This window comes from Mustela putorius, unplaced genomic scaffold, assembly GCF_011764305.1.
Source record: "Mustela putorius furo isolate JIRA1106 unplaced genomic scaffold, ASM1176430v1.1 tig00000145_pilon_pilon_pilon, whole genome shotgun sequence".
Taxonomy (NCBI): Eukaryota; Metazoa; Chordata; class Mammalia; order Carnivora; family Mustelidae; genus Mustela; species Mustela putorius.
In genome coordinates, this window is record NW_025421294.1 from 34,356,870 (window position 1) to 34,377,958 (window position 21,089).

Here is a 21,089-nt window from a genome sequence, read left to right on the forward strand (position 1 = left end):
GCACCAATAAGGTGGGCCCCCAGGTCTGTGGAACTGTAGCTATGGCCTTGCTCAGCCCCAGCACCCACCACACCCTTCCTCCTCCGCAGTGATGGGCACATCCAGAGCCGCCCGCTGTCCACAGCGGAGGCAGCTACACTGCATGGGCTGTGCTTTGGTGCCCTCTGGTGACCACTGGGAGTGGCTCCCTCCAAGGTCTGCACCACCTTGATTAACCTCACTGTCCATCTTCTGGAGGAAACCCTAACCTGGCCTCCTGAGCCTGTCTGACCTCCTTATCCAGAGATCCAAGGGCCCACCAGCCCAGGATCTCTTTCTTTTCCAGTTCCCCTATCTGGAGTAGCCTGATGTCACAGGATCCCCTCCCTCTAAACCAATGTCAGACACTGCCAGCAGCTCTCCTCTGGTTAGACTCTGCAGGCCCAGGACTCTGGGAGGCTCCCAGGCTGACAGACAGTGGCCACCTCTGTCATAACCAGGGTACGCTCCTCCCTGACAGAGGGTGGGAGGGTGACCTTGGTCCCCATGGCCTAGGGACCTACCTAGAGGGGTGGGCTGAGAGAGGATAAATAAAGCTTCCTTATATTTTCTTCACATCTGGAGAGATCCCCTTCTGGGTAAGGATTCCTTAGCACAAGAGAAAGAACTGCTCTGGGTTCCACTTTGGGGATAGGAGACGTATCTAACCAGCATGAGATGCCACCTAGCAGTGACCATCAGGAGTTTGTCATGATATACACATTACAACTATTCCAACTGCCTCTACCAAGAGACCGTGGGTTCCAGGACAAGGGCGAGTTTGAGCTGCCTCAGTAACTCCAGCCTCCATCCAGGGAGTACCTGAGTGGATGATGGTGGATGGGGAGGAGTGGATGGATGGATGGATGGATGGTTGGATGAGATGGTTGGATCGGTGGGTGGGTGGACGGATGGGTGCATAGGTGGATGGATGAGCGGGTGAATGAAAGATAGACAGATGGATATCCTATAGCAGAACTGAGATTTGGAGAATCCTGGGTCCCTAGCCAGGGTCACAATCACTCCCACCAGTCAGACCCATCCCATCTCATCATTCCCATTTCCAAATATATTCTGGCTCTCCCATTTCCCTCTGTCCCTCTCACCACTCCCACCTCTTTGGTACCCCAGGCTCCTTTATGCCAAACCCATGCCAGCAGCAGGGTCTCTAAGGCAACTGGGACTCAAACCTAAAGAATACTGTTCCCCTGGAGCTTCCCAGAGATGGCAGCCCTTCTATCTCCCCATCAAGGGGCCCCTTCTCCCAGGCACCACAACTGTCATGGTCTAGCCATCCCTCTTCCTTTCTTGAGAGCATGTATTACTAACACAGATGCTTCTGCCCCTACCCCTTTTTGTGTCTCCTGCACAGGGGCGAGGAGCTTGACCTTTCCCCCGCTCCACACACCTAAGCAGGCAGTCGGACATCTGGGCTGAGACATATTCCTGCCCCTCATGAGCTGACACTTCAAGTGTGCAGGTTCCACCTGGATGCTGCAGAAAGGCAGGACTGGTGCCTTGCAAGCCAGCAAGAGGGGTCAGATGGGGGCGGGGTGCGGCCCTCCAACTGTGTGCTCCAGGGAACCCATTCCCCCAGAGGGTTTCCTCACTGGGAAAAGACTCAGCCACCTCAGGAGGTGCTGTGAGGTTTGAGGTAAAGTGAAAGGCAGAAGCGTTTACAATCAGAAACCACAAGACACGTGCACAATATCATGAGCCCCATTTATTGTAGCATGTAGAGCCCACCCATAGCCTATGTGTCCCAGAGACCCCAGGACACCGCCCAGCCCACACCTGGGAGCCATGATGGGTGCTGGCCCACAACCCGCCCACCTGCAGCAGCTCCCAGCATTCCTGAACCGCAGACTCACCAGGGCCCCCATGGGGCACTGTCCCTGAGGGACCTATGGTGGGGGGGTGCCAAAGATGGCCCCCACACCTTTTGACTATCAGGGTTTAAGAGGTTTTTCTCATTAGCTGCAAACAACTTGAAACTCGGGATAGTTCACATGAAAAATCTAGCTTCTTGGCTTCCCCAGACTTCTCCCATTAGACAGACCTACCTACATTCTCGCTGTACAGCCATTAGCTCCAACGGAAGGACAGATACCAATTTCAGGTGGGAATCTGTGGTTTGCCACAGTCCCCACCACCCCTTGATGTCACTCAAGGCCAGTTGCCCTTAGCGACTCAGACTCAATCATGCAAGTATTTCTCAGCACAAAGCAATGTCTCTCTATGTCCCATCTCCAGGAATAGTGGGAAAAATTAAGTCCCAAAGGCCTCACAACTCAAAGGCCTACTTTATTTTTATAACCCACCCGGCCCTGAGGGCATCTAAGTTAAGAGACTGGGCACTAGGCCAAACCTCTCCTTTGATTCACAAATACTCCACACATACCGCTTTGTGCATATCTGAGAACAGCAGCCAGGCTTCCCCAATCTGAGCCACTCTGCTCCTTTAGAAGCTTGTAAATTCCCTGAAACCCAAAGAACTAGTAAGCAGGGTGGACACACCAGGCACAGGGCTGTACTGGGTGGGGTTGTCCTAGGAAAGCCAGACCCAGGTAATGCTGTGTGGGCACGCCCTCTAGTGGTCAGGAGGCAACTCTACAGGCCACTGGGAAGATTTTGAACTGAATTCCAAGCGAGGCTAGGAGTCCTACCATCGGTGGCCCTCAAACAGGGCTCTCCCCATCCCCATGGATGACAAGCTCAGGCTTCCAGCTATGTCCTGTCCAAAACCTTCCTGATCTCCATCCCACCCTCTGGCCACTCTCCTGGGCACGGTGGCACCCATCTTGGCCCCCAGGAGGGCCAGACCCTTCCCAGGCTGCGGCCTCTTCGGGGCAGGCTCCAGCCTCCCCAATTCTTCACCATCCAGGCTTCGATCCAGGGTTGGCCCACAGCAGCCTTGCAGCATTTGCAGGGGAAAAACTTGCAGAAGTGGAGGAGGCCAACTCCCGGCCTCCAGGGTCAGGCAGGCAGGACACTTGGGTGAGAAGAACAAGCCAGGTGGGTCCCTCAGAGAACAGGAAGCGCACGTCCCAGGAGACGAAGCTATAGAAGAGCTGCTGTGGCCAGATGGCCATTCTTCACAAGATGCTGGGGATCTGGACTTTTACATGAAATATGCCAAGTTTTAAAGGTTGGCTCATCGTATGTACTACCCAGGCCAAGAAAACATGTTGGCAGGGTGGGTCCGGGTTGGGGCCCCAGGCGGACGGCACGGCTGAGGCCCTGCGGCCCATGGAACCTCTGAGATGGTGGGCGTAAGCCAGTGGTTTTCAAGGTTTTGTTTATTTGAGTAGTTTGTAGCCATCATCATGTTTGATCCTGAGAGGCAAACAAAGGAGAAAAAATTCTTGGACCCATTCTAAAGTCTGACACATTGAGGCCAAAGGGGGCTTCTGGCAGGGTCAAGGTCCCAGCTAGTAGAGAAGACAGCTCTGAAGCTGAGTGAGGCTGTGTCCCAGGCAACAGCCCGCCAAGCCTGCCCTAATAGCCAAGCACAAAGCAGTGTGTCCCAGCCTGGGCAGGGACAGGGCAGGCCCCTCCCACCCCACCCAGCCAGCACCCTCTTAGCTGCTTAGCTGTGCCATTCCTAGTTTCCTGGAGAGCCCGCCACCCCACGGCAGCCAAGATGGTGCTCCCTGTGCACATTCACAGACACACCCACCCTCCATGCACATAGCTCCAGGACAGGCAGCATGAGCAGAGGCACACAGCTGTCCCCATGGACGTACAGCGCACCCACACTCAAGCCCCTTGGACCCCTTGGTCGGGTCCAAGCAGAAACACCTGCAGCCTTGCCCATCATGGGTACGGTGGCAGGGGAAGTGGGGGTCCCTGGGTAGGCCAGGCAGGTAGCCATGGCCAGTGTGGCAGCCTCACCAGTTGGCCTTCACTGCCTTGATGTCACTCACAAGGTTCTGGGCCAGGCAGATACCAAAGATCTGTAGGGACAAAGGGGCAAAGTGAGGGAAGGTCTGCTGGCAGGGCAGGGGTGTAGGGGGCATGCTGGGCTGAGGCAGTACCTGGAGGAGAGCGATGCCCACAAAGACCCCAGCCACAACGATCAGGTTGTCCTGCAGCCACTTCTCAAACTGGCCCACACAGCCTTTGGTGTGTATGGAGCCCTGCTGCTCCAGCTCCTGGGGACAAACAGGCAAGGGGCTTGGCCCACCCACTCCCACAGGCCTCCTCTCAGTCCAGCTTGCTAGGCTCATCCCTGCCCCAGGGCCTGACATCTTAGCACCTGCTGCCTAGATGGAGCTCTACCACAGGGCCTTTGCATGACAGGCTCCTGCCAGTCATCAGGGTCTCAGAACGGATGTCCCCTCCTCCAAGAGGCCTTCCCTGACCACCCAGCCCCAATCCTATCACCTCCCTTACTTTATATTCTTCCAAGTTCTTGGTTGAAAATGTCACATTACTGTTCATGTGTGTTTATTTGGGAGCTCACTGTCTTTCTCCCTCTACTGGAGTGGGAGCTCCTTGAGAGCTGGGGCTCTGTCTGCCTATCTCCTAAGTGGGAATTCCCAGCATCCAGGGCTGCCAAGTGTGAGCACCAATGCGTGCTTGACAAAGAACTGAAATGAGCAAACACTGATGTGTCTGTGCCCACCAGTCCACTGTCCCCATGACTGGCAGTACCAAGCCGAAGGTGCCTGGATGGTTCCTAGGACTTAGCAGCCCTGCCCCCAACCACAGAATCCCTGAGGCCTTTCAGAGGAGCCTATGAGAGGCTAACCTTCCCTTCTCAGTGCCCCCAATTCTGTCCCCAACCCTCTCACCAGTTTGAGCCGGACATCATAGCCACACTGGGTGTTGAGGACATCTTCCTGAGAAAAAAAACAGGCCAATGAGTGACTTGGTGAGGGGGTACCCCACAGGGGCGCAAGGCGCCCAGCGCTGCAACGGTTCCTGCTTCTCAGGGGAAGGAGATGGAACCACGGACTCTGTCCATGCCCTGCACTGCTACATGAGGCTCACTGAGGCCCACGCACCTCTTTCCCTGGTGCCAGAACAATGTCAGCCTGAGCTGCCTCCTATTTAGAACTCCTGTCTGCTCATGTATTGTAAGAATGGGAAGAGTCCTGGCCCTCAGTGTTCCAGGTGAACTATGATGGGAGAGATGTCCCTGGGAGAAGTTTCTGCTCTGAAGAAAGCCATAAAAGGGTCAGAATCCCTATGCCCTGCCACTCCAGAATGGTGGCCCAGTGGTGTGGCAGCTGGCTCACCACCATTGAAAAGACAGGTTTGGCTGAAGGGTGTAGCCCCTCCCCCAGCAGGCCTCACTGCTGCCCACTGACACAAAGTCTACTTTGTGTCTACTAGGAGGACTTCCCCCAGCACCCGAGGCCCCCAGAGCGGGCCAAGCCCAGCCAGCCCTGTGGGGGATTTTTCCCCACGTGGCCCGTGCACTGCGATGTCCCCGCCCATCCCCACCAGGCCCCACTCACCGCAGGGTCCCTGACACAGCAGGAGAAGGGCACCCCGCAGCGCTCTCGGCTCGGGTTCAAGTCAGTGCAGTTGAAATAGATATTGAGGTTCCAGTCATTAGGCCCTCGGGCTCCGCAGCAAGACCACTAAGGAGCGAGAGGAGAGCCACAGGTGAGCCAGGCCCACACCAGGAGCCCCATCTGGCTGGGAGCCTGGGCTGCTGGAGACAGCATAGGGCCAGGCTGTGATGGGGGTCAGGAGGCCACTAGGCAGGGGGCTTCTGTGGAGAGGGGAGGTCTTGAACTCGAACACATTCAGAGGCCAAACAAAGAACATAAACAAGAGAAGAGGGCCGACGGGTATAAAGATACAGAATGGCAGAGACGATGGCAAACAGAGAGCCCCTGTACCAGCAAAGTGGACAGCAACATTGTAACCCCGGCCAACACGAGCAGTCCAGAGTTTCTTAGAAGGGGAAATCTGTATTTTTCTATCAAATTTCTTCCTTTAAATGTGTTGTAAACCCTGGCCTAGGAGCTGCCAGGTTGGAGCCTCCGGCTTCTGTACCCCAACACCGTGTTCCCACAGAACTAGGCACATCGAGGACCTACAAGGATCACAGAAGCTGGCTTCACCTCAGACAAGGGGTCTGGCCCTTTCCCCTGGGGTGTGAACACAGGAAGCTTGCTCTCTCCCACATCTGCCCAGCAGCAGACTCCCGTAGGTGGAGCCCGCTGGCGCAGGACTCACATATTCCTGAGCAAAGTCAATGAGGTTCTGGAGGTCAATGTCATCCCGATAGGCCTTGACGTTGTTGTTAATGAAGAAATTGAGCTGGTCTCGAATCCAGTCCTTGAATACGAAGGCCAGGATCCCTGTTGCCAGCTCCAGGAAGAAGATGAGGCCAAGGAACACTGAGAACTGGGGTGGGGGACACACAGACGGTTGGCGTCAGAGATGCAGGGCCTTGGGGGGAGCATGTGGCGGAGTTCCCCCCACCCCGCACCACCACCCCAAGACAGCCGAGAGAGTCCCCACCTTCTCTCTTATTAGTATTGTTTTATGATGGCAAATGACATCGCGGCTCTGACCTACCCACTCGTTCTGCTTCCGCAGGTAATCACCCTGGTGTCTTTGAGAAACCACGCCCCCACGTACACATTCAGCTCCTCAGGCCCAGCCATCTCCACCTCCTTTCCCATTCCTGATAGAGGACTGGGCATGCGCCGGAAGCCCACCAATCAGAGCACTACCTCTCCCGGGGCCACAGGGATTGATCCAGAAATAGCCGATCTGCCCACTGGTTGGGAAGAGAGCGCCTCAGCCTCGAGTGGGAGCCCCCACCCATTCGTGGGAATCCTTCCGTCCCACGGGGAATGGAGCCTACTGGAAGGACACACTAGAGAAACAGAGAGACCAGGCCAAGTGACACTGTGATGGCCCCTGGATCCAAATGTGTGGTCACCCAGCATACCCCTGGCCTTTCCTTGGTGAGCCCATAAATACCCTTTTATGCTTGGGACACAGGGTTTCAGGCATAACAGAAAGGATCCTATAATTACAGATAATACAATTCTGATTATTTTTTGTTATAATAACACAACAGTAATAAAATGGCCATTATTAAGTATGAACTATATGAAGAAGTCAGTGGGAGGAGGTTGGGATCCCCAGCGGATCTAGGTGGGGGGTACACTCACAAACTTGAGCAGGAAAGTGTTCTCCCGGAGGGCCCCGATGCAGCCAGCAAAGCCCAGCACCGACATGACGCCTCCAACCACTACAAACAGCCACACAGGGTCGAGGCCTCCCAGATCGGTCAGCGCAGAGATGTTGGAGAGAACACCCTGTGCCAGGGGAGCAGAGGCAAGTAGTCGGGCTGATGGTTCCATCGTCTCAACCTAGGGCAGCCCCATACCCGGCTCCACTGCCTTACCTTCTCACCCCAGGCCCACAGGCCGATGGCCAGGAACAGGGCTCCCAGCACCTGCAGAAGCAGCAGCAAAGAGTTAAGCATTGGAGTGTCAGCATCCTTCCCCACCCCCAGGAGAGTCCCTCACTGTCTAGTAGTAGGGGTCTTGGGAAAGGGGAGGGGTAAGGGAACTGGACTATAAATGGGGTCCCGGGTCCTTTCTACCTCCCCAAGAACACATTTCAGTCCTCACCCTAGCGCTTTCTGGAACTCAGCACTGCGGCAGAGGGTGGCCGGGACACTCCTGCCAAGCAGCAACAACAGTGATGTGCTGAGCCTCTCCTCCCACCAAGCCTGTTCTAGCTTCCGGGCTGCTAGCCTCCTTCCAGCCTCCTCCCAATCTGGCCATCCTGCTGCCCGGCAACTCTGTGAAGGCCGCCCTGCTCTGCTCTGTTTTCAACCCTCACAAGCAAAGACCCATGAATGACAAGGAATCCTGATGTGAGCAGGATCCAGCGGAGGGACCCCCATCTGGCAGAGGCTATGACCTTGAAAACATTTGGCCACAGTTCTGCCTGGACCTTCTAAGCACCACCCACCATCCTGCCTCAGGTCCTTACTGTGCAGAGTCCTGGATGTCCAGGCCATATGCTTGAGCCTGAGCAGGTCCCCAGATATCCAGTCTCACATGGAGAGTGGCCCTTCTGCCCCAGCACAAGGCCATGACCCCGCCTCTTCACACCTTCCCCACCCCCCCACTTTCCCAGGTTCCTTCCCCTTCCCCCACCAATTCCAGTCCATTCCACCATGACCACCCACTTTTAATGCTTTCCTCTCTCTGAAGACTCTTCTCGCTGCAGTACTCTTCTCGAAAAATGTCTTTCCTTCCCTCCCCCCACACTAGATCTGGGATGTGAAACCAAACATCACTGTTCCCACCTCATCCCACGGCATGGCCTTGCGCTAGGGCACACCTGCCTGAGGCAAACACCTCTGTGTTCCAGGCTCGGTTCCATGTGTGGGAACTACATCAGCAAACAGGACAAATGAGCTCTCTGCCCTCAAGGAGTTTACACTCCAGTGGGGAAAATCCACAGTGAGCAAACAACGAATTACAGATACCAATGGATCCTTTAAAGAAAAGCAAACAGTAATGTGGTGAGGAGTGACTGGGGGTGGTGGAGGTGTGCTTTCGTTAGGGAAAATGGGGACATTTTAGCTGAGCTCTGAATGATGAAGAAGTGTATCAAGGAGAAGAAAATTTCAGGTGGAGGGACTGCTGGAAGCCCAGGGGTAAGATGCAGTGTGGCGGTGCAAGGGACAGACTGAAGGGCAGCAGGGCCAGACCCCAGAGGGGACTAGAGATTGCTGGAGGAATCTGGACTATATTAATCGCTGAAAGGTTCTTAACAGCGTAACACCAGGGTCCATGTTCCATTAGAACAAACAAAAATCTCTGGCACCTCCCTCCAGCCACCTGGACCCAAGGTGACTTCCCTAAGGGGCCTAGTCCTGTCAATTCAGCCTCATAACTTCCCCTGGAGACTTCCTCACTCCCCACCCCCCCAGCTTCCCCCCAGCCCTCCTCCCTGGTCTCCCAACTTCCAGGCCCTCTGTATGTCCCCCCTCCCCCCAAAGAAGGCAGACAGATCTGCCTCCAATACAAAAGCCAAAACAGACCCATCACCTAGCAATGAAGCCCTCACTGCTTTACACTGTACTCAACGTGAAGCTCTAACACCGTCCCAGACCTGGGGCCTTTCCTGCTCTGGCTCCCCAACCGCACTCCCCTGCAAAAGTGGGTGTGCCTGGAACAATCCTGGGCTTCTCTCACCTGTCCCCCTTGGCATCCGGGGACTCACTCTTCTCCATGCTCTGCCTTACCCCACCCACTGCCCCCGGTTTGTACCTTGGCTCTACACTTAACTAGCCTTGTGACTCTCCGTTAAACGACTTAACCTGTCTGTGCCTATTCCCTCATCCATAAAATGTAGATAATAAATAACAAAGTAGCTGTGTGAATACAAGTTAGAATTCATTTAATCTGCCTAAAACCCCAAGGGGCAGGCTTTAGTATCACCCCTCCCAGGTAAGAAGGCCAGAGTCTTGCTGAACAAAACTGAATGGGCCTGGCATTTTGACTGAAGGCAGCAGGAACAGAGACTGTAGAGGCAGCAAGGAGCCATAGAGCTGGGATGCGGGAGGGAGAAGGGAAAGATGACTTGGCAGAGCCCTGGGGCAGGTGCTACTCTGGGAGGGCTCCACTAGCAGCTCCCTTTTCTGGCAGGGGCAGCACCGCCCCAAAGGCTCGGTTTTGTCAGCTGCGGAATGTTGAATTCTGTTCCTCCAGGGTCAGCTCCGGACGTCTCAACAGGGGAGATCTCCTGTCCCCAGCAGAGTAAACTAGAGCTACTGGCCCTGCCAGCCCGCAAGCTCTCAGTATGGAGCAGGCTGACCTACCCGCCACCCTCCCATCCGCCTTGCAGGAGCTTAAGGCTAGACGAGGGGATCCGGCCCTTCCTTCACTGAGACACTCCTCCCTGTGGACGAAACCAGGCGCGGAGCTCAGCGCACAACCACACTCTACACTCCAGGGTAGTAAAGGAGCTGGGCAGGAGACAGGTCCGTGGGACCTTCAAGGAAACACCTCCCCTTTTTCCACCAGGGCTAGAGAAGATACAGGGAGACTCCACCTCCATACCCTACCCCCACGGCGCCTGGGGCCCCGCCTCCAGCAATCCGGGCCTCCCCGGGGTTCCCTGGGGTGGTCCTGAGAGTGGGCGTGAAGGAGGGTGTGGGAAGAAGGTGGGGGGGTGACGGTCCCCAGCCCTTAAGGCAGGGAGTGGTCCCTCCACCATCACCACCAAGTAGGGAACTGAACCTCCTTCTCCCGCCACCCACAACACGGGGCCCGGAACCCACCCCGCTCTCACCCAGAAAACAATGTTGAAGCCAAACAGGAAGTATTTCCCGCAGCAGCCGACCTCGGGTTCCTGGAAGTGCTGGTGTTTGCCCGGCATGGTGAGCAGCCGCCCGCCGGCCCGGGAACCGGAACCGGAGCCGGGGCCGAGATCGGCCCTCCACGGGCCGCCCTGGGCTGGAGCCGCCCGGGGCCTAGCCCGGCGGCTGCGGCTTCATGCCCAGGGCCACACAGAGCGCCGATCCGGCCCCGCCCGCCCCGCAGGGACCGCCCCCGGCGACCCGCTCGCCCTGCTCTCCCCGCCCACACAGTCTCGTCGGAACCCCGCAGCCTCTAGGCCTGACTCCGCCCCTGCCCTGCTCCGTCCCCTCCGAGCCCCGCCCCCAGGCAGGCTCCGCCCCCTACTCGGAGCCCCGCCTCCAAGCCTGACCCACTCCGAGTGCTGGCAGCTGCGTAGAGCTCCCCAGCGTCCTGCGGACCTGCTTGCAAAGCCTGATGATGGCCCCGCAAGTCGCAGTCACGAAGCACCCCCAGTCACTCCTACCCTACAAGGCTCAGTACCAGAGCCACCCCAGTCCCCAACCTTGTTGTCGGAGTCCAGTCCAAGAGAGGAGTAACTGCTGCTCTAATGAGCAGATGGGGACGGTGATACGGTGTTTTTAAAACACGTGCCGTCCGCTTTATTACAGTGCAGTCGAATCAGATGCGCTTTTCACTCAATGGAAATTCATCTCGACCTCTCCTGGCTCAGACTCAGGCCAGAGGACAGTTGGGTCTTGTGAAGGCCGCGCCTGCTGCTCCCTGACACTCTGGCATTGCCAGGGGCATATATATACCCGACTCCTGGTCTCTAACCCCTCAAACATGGAAACCTGTCCCTCACTCTTCCCATCTTCCCTGCCTCTCCCCGTACTCGCTTGAACCTGATTGGGCCCCGGGGGTCTCACATGAGCCTCCTTAAGGCCGGACAGGTGATTATGGTTTGCGGGGGGCCCAAATCTTACTCCATTTTAGAACTCTCGAAAATAATTCTAATTTTATTCAAAAGTGTTTATTTAGAACAGGAACAGAAAAAGGGCTTAAACTCCATCACCTTTCAGCTAATCCACCTCAAGCAGAACCATGAGGGGACCTAACCACCGTTGTCCTCCATTCCTGGGCGAGGACCTCGTCTGCCTACCCACCTCTGCAGCCTGGCCCTGAGGCAGACAAGGCCCAGACACCCCGGACACAGCTGAGGACAGGGCAAGAGGGCACACTTGTCTCTCTGTGAGATAGAGGCTTGGAGGCAGAACCCCACTAACACTTGTGACCTCCCATATAGCCCTGCTCCAGGGACCCACCCACATCTGGTCAAGGGAAGGCGCAACATACAGTACAAATCTCATGAGAAGGCAAACACATAAAAAGGCTTGAAGTAGAGTGATTACAAAGACGAGAGCCCAACCCCAGGCCCTGTTCTTGAGCCCCAGCTCTCAGTGTCTGGGGCCTTGGGCCCTCTCCCCCAAAACAGAAGATTCACCCTCAGGCCACCCAGCCCTTTTCCCAGGAGTACCCAAAGTAAGTGCTGGACTGTAGGATTCTCTTGTCATCTTTCCACCCTCAGTTGAGCGCTGCTTCCCCCAGTGACTCACCCCAACCCACCCTCTGATGAAACAAAAACACCCACGGCTTTCCTCCACCTTTCCTGCGTCCTCAGGCTGGCTCCCTGACCACAGAGCTGTCCCCTAGGCCTGAGCCCCAACTCAGGCCTAGGGACATGCTCCTATTCACTCCAGGACATGGGAGTTCAAAGAATGATCATATTCACTCCAGGACATGGGAAAACCCAGTTGTCTACCTCCCAGTCTTGGCCAGCATCAGCACTGTAGCCCAGCAACACTTACACACACACACACACACACACACACACACACACACACACAGAGCGAGAGAGCAGGGAAGCTCAGGGACAGTTGAATGGAGAGGAGGGGAATGGAGGTCTCATCACACCACAAACTTATTCTTAGTTAGGGAGTTGCTCTTGGTGGCTGTGTCTGCGTGGGCTTGATACCCAATGACGATCTTTGTGGAGAGGCCCAGACGCTCTTTGTAGACCTGCCTGGATGATGCGTAGAAGAGAAAATGAGACAGAGTCACCAGCGAGCGGGTCGTGGAGATAACCTGGGACCCCGGGTCCTCTGCCCAGAGCTCCCACCCTGGTTCCAGTCACCCTTACTCTCTCTGCATCTTACCTACGTGGAAACCCCAGATAGCACTCTTTAATGCAAAAGAAGAGTCCTGTTAGAAATAGCTTGAAATATGGATTCCAAACCCCCATAACAGGTAGGTAAGGAAGGAGGAGAGGACACAGAAAGTTCCAGAGGTCTCCCTCACAGGCCAAGCCACCACCCATCACACACACTCACCTTCTCCCCTGGAACAGACCCTGTGCCAGAGCTACCCCTCACCCAATGTGCAGCACGCCCGCCTGGTTCTCTGCCTCCCTCGTCCACACGGCGATCTTGTCCCCCTTGGTTCGGATGTTGATGACAGCCCCACACACCTCCCGGCTGTGCTCCTCGAAGCTCTCCCCTATCAGGCACAGCAGCTGGGGCCCAAAAGGGAGGATGGTGAGACCTCTGAGTCACAGGGAGTGCTCCCACTATCCTGGAGACCACTGACACCACATCAGCCCAGCCTCTTCTAGTGGGGGACACTCCCCAGCCCTCCCTCCATCTCCCCATGGCCACTCACAGTCTCCAGCCACAGGCGGTCCAGCTCGCTGTGGCGCTGCTGCTTGGCGAGACTGACCAGCCAGCGGCCACCCCTCTTATTCCTGCTGTCCTCCCACATGGGCTCAATGCCATCCTAAGAGGTGGGATAATCAGTCAATAGCCTCCCTTTGGTCAAAGGGAAAGATGGGCCCAACCACCTTCCCAGGCCCTGCTCTGGCCCCTAAATCAGCCTCCATAGGCGAGGGTCCCTTTTGCCTCCAATTCCTGTGAACAAGCAGGTTCCACCACCAGCCACTCAGCCCCCCAGACCCTCCTATGGGCTCCCCAGGCCGCTGATACTCGACACTTGTCACCTTTTACAACCTTGTAGATATAAATATATGTTTGTCTCCTTTACCAAACTGAGTTCCTTGAGGCCAGGGTTCAAATGCCGGGGGCAGGGGGTATTAAGGAAGCCTCAGGGGCCACCGTAGTATGTACATAAATCATCTGGGGAGGTCTTTAAACACGGAGGGGAGGGTCCCACCATGCACACCTGCTGGGTCAAGACCTCCAGAGATGAACACTGATGAGGGCTTGGATATTGATGCAGAGTGTTCCCGGACAATTTTGAGGCATGGCCCTAGTTAAGGAGCCCGGCCAGAAACCTGGGCTTCTTCCAAATTCCCCTTATCCCCCATCCCCTTTCGGACACTTCAAGGTCCTACAAGGCACAGCTCTAGCCTGACACGCTGCCCAAGCTTCTGTATAGCATTTCCTTGGACTGGAAGTCACATCTCAGCTAAGGAAGGCTGTCTGTGGCCACCCCCATCCCCAAACCCTCCACGAGGGAGGAAGGCAGCAGAAGCTGAGAAGGATCAGCCCTCTTGGGGCCTGAAGGGTCCCCAAGTGGGGAAGGGAGAGGCAGAGCTTACCTTGAACAGGGCGTAGTCACAGCCGGAAGAGAGCTTACTGGCCAGTTGGATGTGACTGTACATTCTGGAGAGAACCCCCACCCCACCCCACCCCCAGGCTGAAAGTCCAGACTTTTTACGGCCTGGTTCCAACTTGCCTTGTCCCCCACAACTTCTCACCAGAATCCACTACTTTCCATCCACTCTTCAGGCCTCCAAGACTTTGCTCACACCCTCCCACCCCCTGCCTGGAATCCCATCTCTACTTACCCAGACCCTCAAATGCCACCTTCTCCCTGGAGCCTTCCCTAATCATCCAACTACCTGGGGAGGCTTTTAGAGCTCCCAGGGCTGGGTGGGAGAGGGGGAACAGGCACCCCTCCCCAGCTGAGCCCCAGACTCTCACCTGCCCCTCAGGTTTGTGTCACACCTTTCAGATTCCTTCCCTTGATCACCCACGGTCAGACCAGATGGTCAGAAGCAACCGGGCAGCCTAATCCTTCCTTTGTGGCTGAGACAAAGCTCAGAGAGGGAAAAGAACCTCCCCAGAGCCGCAAAGCCTTGGAGCTGCAGAGTCTGGGGCAACTCCTGGCTTCTCCCACCTCGTAGCCTCTCTCCCGAAGCCCCGAGAAGGTTTCGGGGGGGTCCATGTCCCAGCCCCCAGGGTCCCCACCCCCAAGCGGAACCCACCAAGCCCCAGCCCTCAGCAAATTTTGAGAGGTCCCAGGGAGAGCTGGGAGGAAAGAGCTCCATGGAGGGGTGGGGCCTGGGAAGGATCGCCCTCTCACAATCCTCTGGCTCTGGCCTCCCCAGCCAGGAGCAGACACTCACGCCCAGAAGTCCTCCACAGTGTCAAACTTGGTGACCAGATGCAGGTTGTCCTGCCAGGCTCGGCTGCGGTCATTCTTGAAGAACCACAGCGCCCACCTGTGGGGAGGGGAGGCCAGGAGGAAGCAGAGAGCCAGCCCTCTTGGGCCCATCACCAGCAGCACCTGTGCTGGCGGGGAAGTCATGCTCCTTCAGGGACAAATGATGAGATGGGATTTGGGCACAGGACACCCCCCTCCCAACCCCGCCACGGTGAAAGGCTGGGCAGGATGGGGGAATTTAACACAGAATCTTAGTTGGGTTAAGGCCAGAAGGGCCAATAGGGCCCAAGCCTTATGCCCACTCTGACCTTTCTTGGATGAGGAACCGGGGCTAAGAGAGGAAGGTCTAGTTTAAGGCCACAAGACCTGCCTTACCTGTTCAGCAGTGGGTGTAACTCCAACTTGACCCCCTGGGGGCCCCCATCCTGGGCCTTCCTCCTCTGGGACAGCAGGGCCCCGGAGGGATTCAGAGCCCCCTCTGCCATCAAGACCGGCCCTGCTGCCCCCTCTTTCTCTTCCTTTTTCTCCTCCTTCTCCCCGCACTTTCGGATTCCACCCTCAGCCTCTCTGGCCTGACCGAAGAAAGAAATCAGGGTGAGCAGCAAGACCCGCCCCCCCCATCCCCGTCCCTGCTGCATGAGGGGCCGGGAGCTGGACTTACAGGGCTGGTGGCGGTGGCGGCCATAAGGCAACCTGAGCTTCATTGCAGTTGGCCCCCAGCTGCCGGCTTTTAACCCACCAGCGCTGCCCCACCCCTCCCCCAGAGGACGGGATGGGGAGGAGCCGGAGTAGTGTGGCTGGCGCTCAGAGGGGAAAGGGCTTGCACTATGAGTTTCATCAGCAAGCATTTAGTGAGCACCTTTGCATGCAGGCAGGTGGGAGGGGGACAGGTGTGACCAGACAAACCCAGCCACCGCACACATGGCCATGGGCTGGCTGGGTCACAGAAGGTAAGGGTCAGTATTAGGGATCTGCCCTTTGTGCAATCACAACCCCTGGAGCATGGGCCTACAATGGGCGCAGTAGGGAGGGGGTGGGGTGGGAGAAGGAAAAGCTCTGGCTCTGGCTACCCTTCCCCTTCCTTCCCAACAACACTCTTTTCTGCAGGAGCTGAGGGCTCCCCAAATTTCTCACCCTCCTCTTGGCTACTTCTAGGGTCTGAGATCTATAAAGAGACTAGTCTCCTCCGCCTACACCCAGGGAAGCCCTTGACCACCTGGAGGCTGACAGTCAATCTGTCTCCAACCCACATGCCCTAAACTCCAGGTACCGGCCAGGCATGGGACTGGATGCCGGGAAGCACTGAGGGGTCAAAACTGAGTACTCCTGTGCTCTGCTCTATCAGGGGAAGCCAGAGAGCAGGGACTCTCACAAACACCTGTATAGTCACAGATTCAGACCTCGGAAGGAAGGGAGTTCGCAGATGGAGAAAGATAAGTACATGACCTGAACTGGGGGCTTTCGAGTGGCAGTTCTCCAGTGCATGGATCAGAACCACCTGCAGGCCTTGTTAAACAGGCTGCTGGGCGCTGCCCTCAGAATCTGATAGAACTGGCATTTCTAACAAGCTCCCTGAGGTTGCTGGTCAAGAAGCCCATTTTGAGAACCACTAGCTTAGAGGCAGTTCATGGATGAGGTGATGTTGGCGCTGATACCTAAGGCATGAATAAGAGTTAACTAGGTGGGTAGAAAAGGGCATCTCAGAGACTGGGAGCAGCATGTGCAAAGGCCCAGGGGCAAAGGGAACATGGGGCACTGGAGGAAAAAAAAAAAAACACTGGTGTGGCTGATGCCCAAAGGAGGAAAGGCTGGTAGGTCTTGATCTTGGGAAAATGGAGAGCCACTGAGGACTTCAAGTGGATACAGATGGGCTGGGGAGGTAATCAGATGGGCTTTCCAGCAAGTTCTTTGGGCTTCTCTGCAAGAAACAGACTCTGTGGTATCGAGAGGAGGAGATCTATTCATTTGCTAATATAGTTGTCCAGGTGGCAGATCTGGTGACAGGGAAGGAGGAGAGAACATGACAGATGTCAGAAGTGTTTGGAAGGAAGACTGTCTAGCCTCTGGTGATGGATTGGCTCTGGAGAGGTGGGCCACAGTGTCCCAACTACCTGTTGCCACATCACAAGCCACCCCAACCTTAATGGCTTAAAACACCAACAGTCCTCTGTTTGGCTCACCAATCTACAGTTCAGGTTGTGCTCACTAGGGACAGCTCAGCTTTGCTCCAAAGTGCTGTCAGTCAGAGTGGTGTATGGGCTGGGGCTAGAGTCATACGGTCCCTCCCTGGGACAGTTGATACCAGCAGTCAGCTGGACCTTCAGCTGGCAGTGTGGGCTGAGACAGCTCTATGTACCTCTCCATGTGGCTGCTTGGCCTCCTCACGGCATGGTGGCTAGGTTCCCAGAAGCAGCATCCCAAGAGACAGGAAGCAAGAGCTGCCAGCTTCTTAAGGCCTGGGCCCAAAACCTGGCACGGCATTGTGTCCGCTGTATTCTATTAGTGTCCCAGGGCCCACATTCAAAGACAGGGACATAATCCCACCCCCTGATTGGAAGAGTGTCCAAGAATTTTGGACAGAGGAAGCACTGGAGGAGGGCCAGGATTGGGGAGAGATCATGAATCTATATTTGATGGAGAAAAAAGGAAAAAGGACCTTCCCTGAGTGCCAGGCTTGGTCTTAGCTGCCTGAGAGTCCTGGCCCAGAGCCTGGCATAGAACGCCCCTGCCAGCCGCAGTGCCCCTTCCCACCTTCTTCCACACCTTCCTGCATGGTACAGCGTGTGGATTCTGGAGTTAGATCACTAAGGAAAGACCCTAGGAATAAACCTCTGACCTATGGGGTCCTGGTCCCTACTCAAAGCCCTCCCAAGTCTATCTATGGAGGACTTCTATTTTTTTTTTTAAGATTTTATTTATTTATTTGAGAGAGAGACAGTGAGAGAGAGCATGAGCAAGGAGAAGGTCAGAGGGAGAAGCAGACTCCCCGTGGAGCTGGGAGCCCGATGCGGGACTCGATCCCGAGACTCCCGGATCATGACCTGAGCCAAAGGCAGTCGTCGTCCAACCAACTGAGCCACCCAGGCGTCACTCTGTGGAGGACTTCTGCACAGTGGGCTTCTGCACCCCAATCCTACCATACTATTCCGAAAATATCTTGAATCTGCCCATTCCTCTGACTCCCCACTGCCCCCACTCTAGGCAAGCCTGCCATCTGTGGCCTGGACCACTGCCCAGGTCTCTCCTAACACTCTCCTTACTTCTACTTCCTCCTCCTTACAGAACATTCTCCACTTGCCTCAGAGGGCTCGTTTAAAATAATCTGACCACTTAAGTCCTCTATTTAAAACCCTCCAGGACACCCAGATTGTGACCCAAAGTCCAGGTTGTGGGCCTGCAGGTTTCTGCATGATCGAGGCTCACAGTGCTCCAAGCACACCGAGCCTCCAACAGGCCAGACTGGCTCTTGCCTCAGGGCCTTTGCACTTGCCATTTGCTCTTTGCGGGACTGACTTCTTGTCCTTTTGGACTGGGCTCAAATGTTGCCTTCTCAAAGAGGGCCTCCCAGTGTAGCCCCTCCTAACACACCATGCATTTCCCTTATTTATTTTACTCATCTGCCTTCCTCTACTAGAACAGAAGAACCATTCACAGCTGTGCTCTCTAGTACCTGTAGCTCTTAGCAAGGACTCGGAGGGCTAAGCGAGGAGGGAGGGTTGACCTTTAGATTTAGCAGGTGGACATCACTGATTTGGACACGAGCAGCACCATCTAAAACATCTCGTCTGGTCACTGGTTCATTGGCTGTCTATTGCTTCCTACTAGAATTTCAGTTTTAGAAGAGCAAGGACTTCATGGTTTTGTTTTCTGCTGTATCTCTGGTACTAGAACAGGGCCTGGCACCTGGTAGATAGATACTCAGGAGAAACTGACTGGAAAGAATAGATGCCAATGGCGGGTTATATGACTTCCCCTCTTTGGGTGTTGGCTCCCTCATCTGTAAGCGGCGGAGGGGACTGAAAATGCCTGTTTTCCAGGCTTGGTTTTAGGGATTAATACAATTAATACAACGGAGGCCATGCCTGCAATGTGCTAGGCGTGCGGTGAGCATCGTTCACTCCTCTCTCTGTTTTCAGTGCTCACCCTGCCTGCCGGCCTTCCTCCCCAACCTGAGGCCTCCGGACAGCAGGAATGTTGATAAATGTTTAATCACGCTGTCAGGCACCACACACAGATTTACAAAGACCCAGCTGGATTTTCAAAAAACCCAGGCAGGGCTGGGATCACCAGGATCTCCGTGATCCTCTTAAGAGAATACCCACCGCTCCCCAGCTGCTCCAGCCCCTCCAGCTGCTCCAGCCCCTCCAGCTGCTCCGCTGGGGATTTTCTCCCAACCCTTCCCCACATTCTCCCACTCTTCCCTCCCCCAAGCTCCCACAACCATTCTCAGTACATTCTTGGGAAGAGGGGAATGGAGAGCCCCATTTTCCTGGGGGAGAGAAAATGGAACCGAGGAGAGGTCCCGGAGAATTCACAGGATCAGGGCCTGGTCAGAAGGAGGCCCAGAGGGGCCTGGGCTCTGCCATCCTGTACCCTAAAGGGGAGAGAGGGAGGAGGTGGGCCGCAGTGTGACACAGGGTGAAGAATCTCTTGTGCTGGTAAGTGGTGGCCCAGTGGCCACGCAGCCTTCTTTCTGGAGACAGTACATAGAGAGGACAGTACATAGAGAGTCAAAGAAAGATGTAGCAGATGTTAACACCTGGTGAATCTAGCTGGAGAATATTCTGGTATTCATTACATTACAATTGCAACTCTTCCAGAGATTTTATTCGCTGTAGTGTGGTCCTCGCAAATTTTCTCTAGGTTTGAAGTTTTTAAAAATAAAAAAGCTGGGTGCAAAAAGAAATAGTGACAGCGATGCTAGTGGCCTTCTCAGTAACCATGCTCCCCCTCTCATACTTTGATTCTGGGAAGTCATAGGCCCAGTTAGATTGGCACACATTTCCAGCCTCCCTAAAGCAAGGCATAGCCTGGAGACATGCAGAAGTTGTTAGCTTCTGAAAACTCCTTGGGAAAGAGACAGAAAACTGGCAGCTGCCCTTTTACCCTACTTCCTCTCTTCCTGTCTTCTGCATAGATATGATAGCTGGAGCTGCAGCAGCTGTTTTGGACCATGAGATGACCTTGAAGGTAGAATTTGTGTACTAAGAATGATGGCACAGGTCCCACATCGGGCTCTCTGCTGGGCGGGAAGCCTGCTTCCTCCTCTGACTCTCCCTGCCTCTCTGCTTACTTAAGATCTCTGTCAAATAAATAAATAAAATCTTTAAAAAAAAAAAAAAAAAGAATGGTGGCACAGGAAGGTAGGAGTCTAGATTCCTGAGGAATGTGCAGTTGTCAAACCAGCTGTGGCCTGCCTACCACTAGGCTTCTTTAAGTGAAGGAATAAAAACCTGCTTTGCCTAAGCTTCTGTATTAGCAGCCAGATGAACTGTCTGCCTGATTCACAATGTAGCCCTGTCTTCTGCTCCCTTTTCACCCTGGACTTTTTCACCTGTTGAATCTTCTGCCAAGAATGTTCACCATCACTTGTGAGGTTCTTCTCATCTTTCAAAACCCAGCCTGAATATCACTTTCTCCTGGAGGCTTTCTGGAGGTGCCCCTTCCCTCCTAGGCTCCCATAACCCCTGTGCTACTGTTAATGTCCCTGACGGCCCACTTGCTGTGAATCTGAGGGCTCATTACTCCTTGTTGCTTTTGGCCCCTCTGCAGCATTTAACCAGCTGTCCTCTCATCCCCTTGGTTTCCCAGCTACCAATCTGTCCAGCTTCTCGTCTTCCCTGTGCTGCTCCTTCTCAGTCTCTTAGCCAGGTCCTCTGCCCCTGGCCACACATGAAGTTTGCAGTGCCTCAGGATTCTGTTCTGGACCCTCTCCTTGTCACTCTCCATGTTCTCCTGGGCAACCGCATTCCCTCCCACCACCACCACCACCCCCCGCCCCGCCATGACTCTAACCACCACCTGCATGCTAATGACTCCAAATCCAGTGGGATATTGGGCTGCCTTAGACCAGCTCATGAGAGCAATTATTACAGTTTCAGGAGTTTGTGAGCCAGGTATTAAGGTCATTATTAAAAATTAAGTTATATAAGCTTATGGTTATATAGATTATGTTTAAAACAGATGATAAATGCTCAAAAAATAGCTTTCTAGTTATTTTATTATTATCAGTGCTTTTAAGATTGTTCTTATTAAATTTATCTGTATGATGAAAATACTGTAAAAGGCCATACTGTGGCCCATCTCTTTCCAGTT

The 21,089-nt window shown here is 54.9% G+C and overlaps 2 protein-coding genes across 2 annotated transcripts; both read right to left on the reverse strand.

Moving 5' to 3' along the window:
- Positions 1-1,719: 1,719 nt before the first annotated feature.
- Positions 1,720-10,590, reverse strand: TSPAN17 (tetraspanin 17). Its single transcript, XM_004737523.3, has 9 exons — positions 10,309-10,590; positions 7,400-7,450; positions 7,164-7,310; positions 6,214-6,384; positions 5,484-5,609; positions 4,815-4,862; positions 4,056-4,172; positions 3,913-3,974; positions 1,720-3,354 (listed from the first exon to the last, which is right to left on the reverse strand). Exons 1-9 carry the CDS (start codon positions 10,393-10,395, stop codon positions 3,318-3,320), a joined length of 846 nt encoding a protein of 281 aa, XP_004737580.1. The 5' UTR covers positions 10,396-10,590; the 3' UTR covers positions 1,720-3,317.
- Positions 10,591-11,330: 740 nt separating this feature from the next.
- EIF4E1B (eukaryotic translation initiation factor 4E family member 1B) lies at positions 11,331-15,459 on the reverse strand. The gene is made up of 7 exons (XM_004737528.3): positions 15,436-15,459; positions 15,150-15,346; positions 14,737-14,832; positions 13,927-13,990; positions 13,032-13,145; positions 12,746-12,885; positions 11,331-12,396 (listed from the first exon to the last, which is right to left on the reverse strand). The coding sequence occupies exons 1-7, from the start codon at positions 15,457-15,459 to the stop codon at positions 12,282-12,284; spliced, it is 750 nt and encodes a 249-aa protein (XP_004737585.1). The 3' UTR covers positions 11,331-12,281.
- Between the last annotated feature and the right edge of the window lie 5,630 nt (positions 15,460-21,089).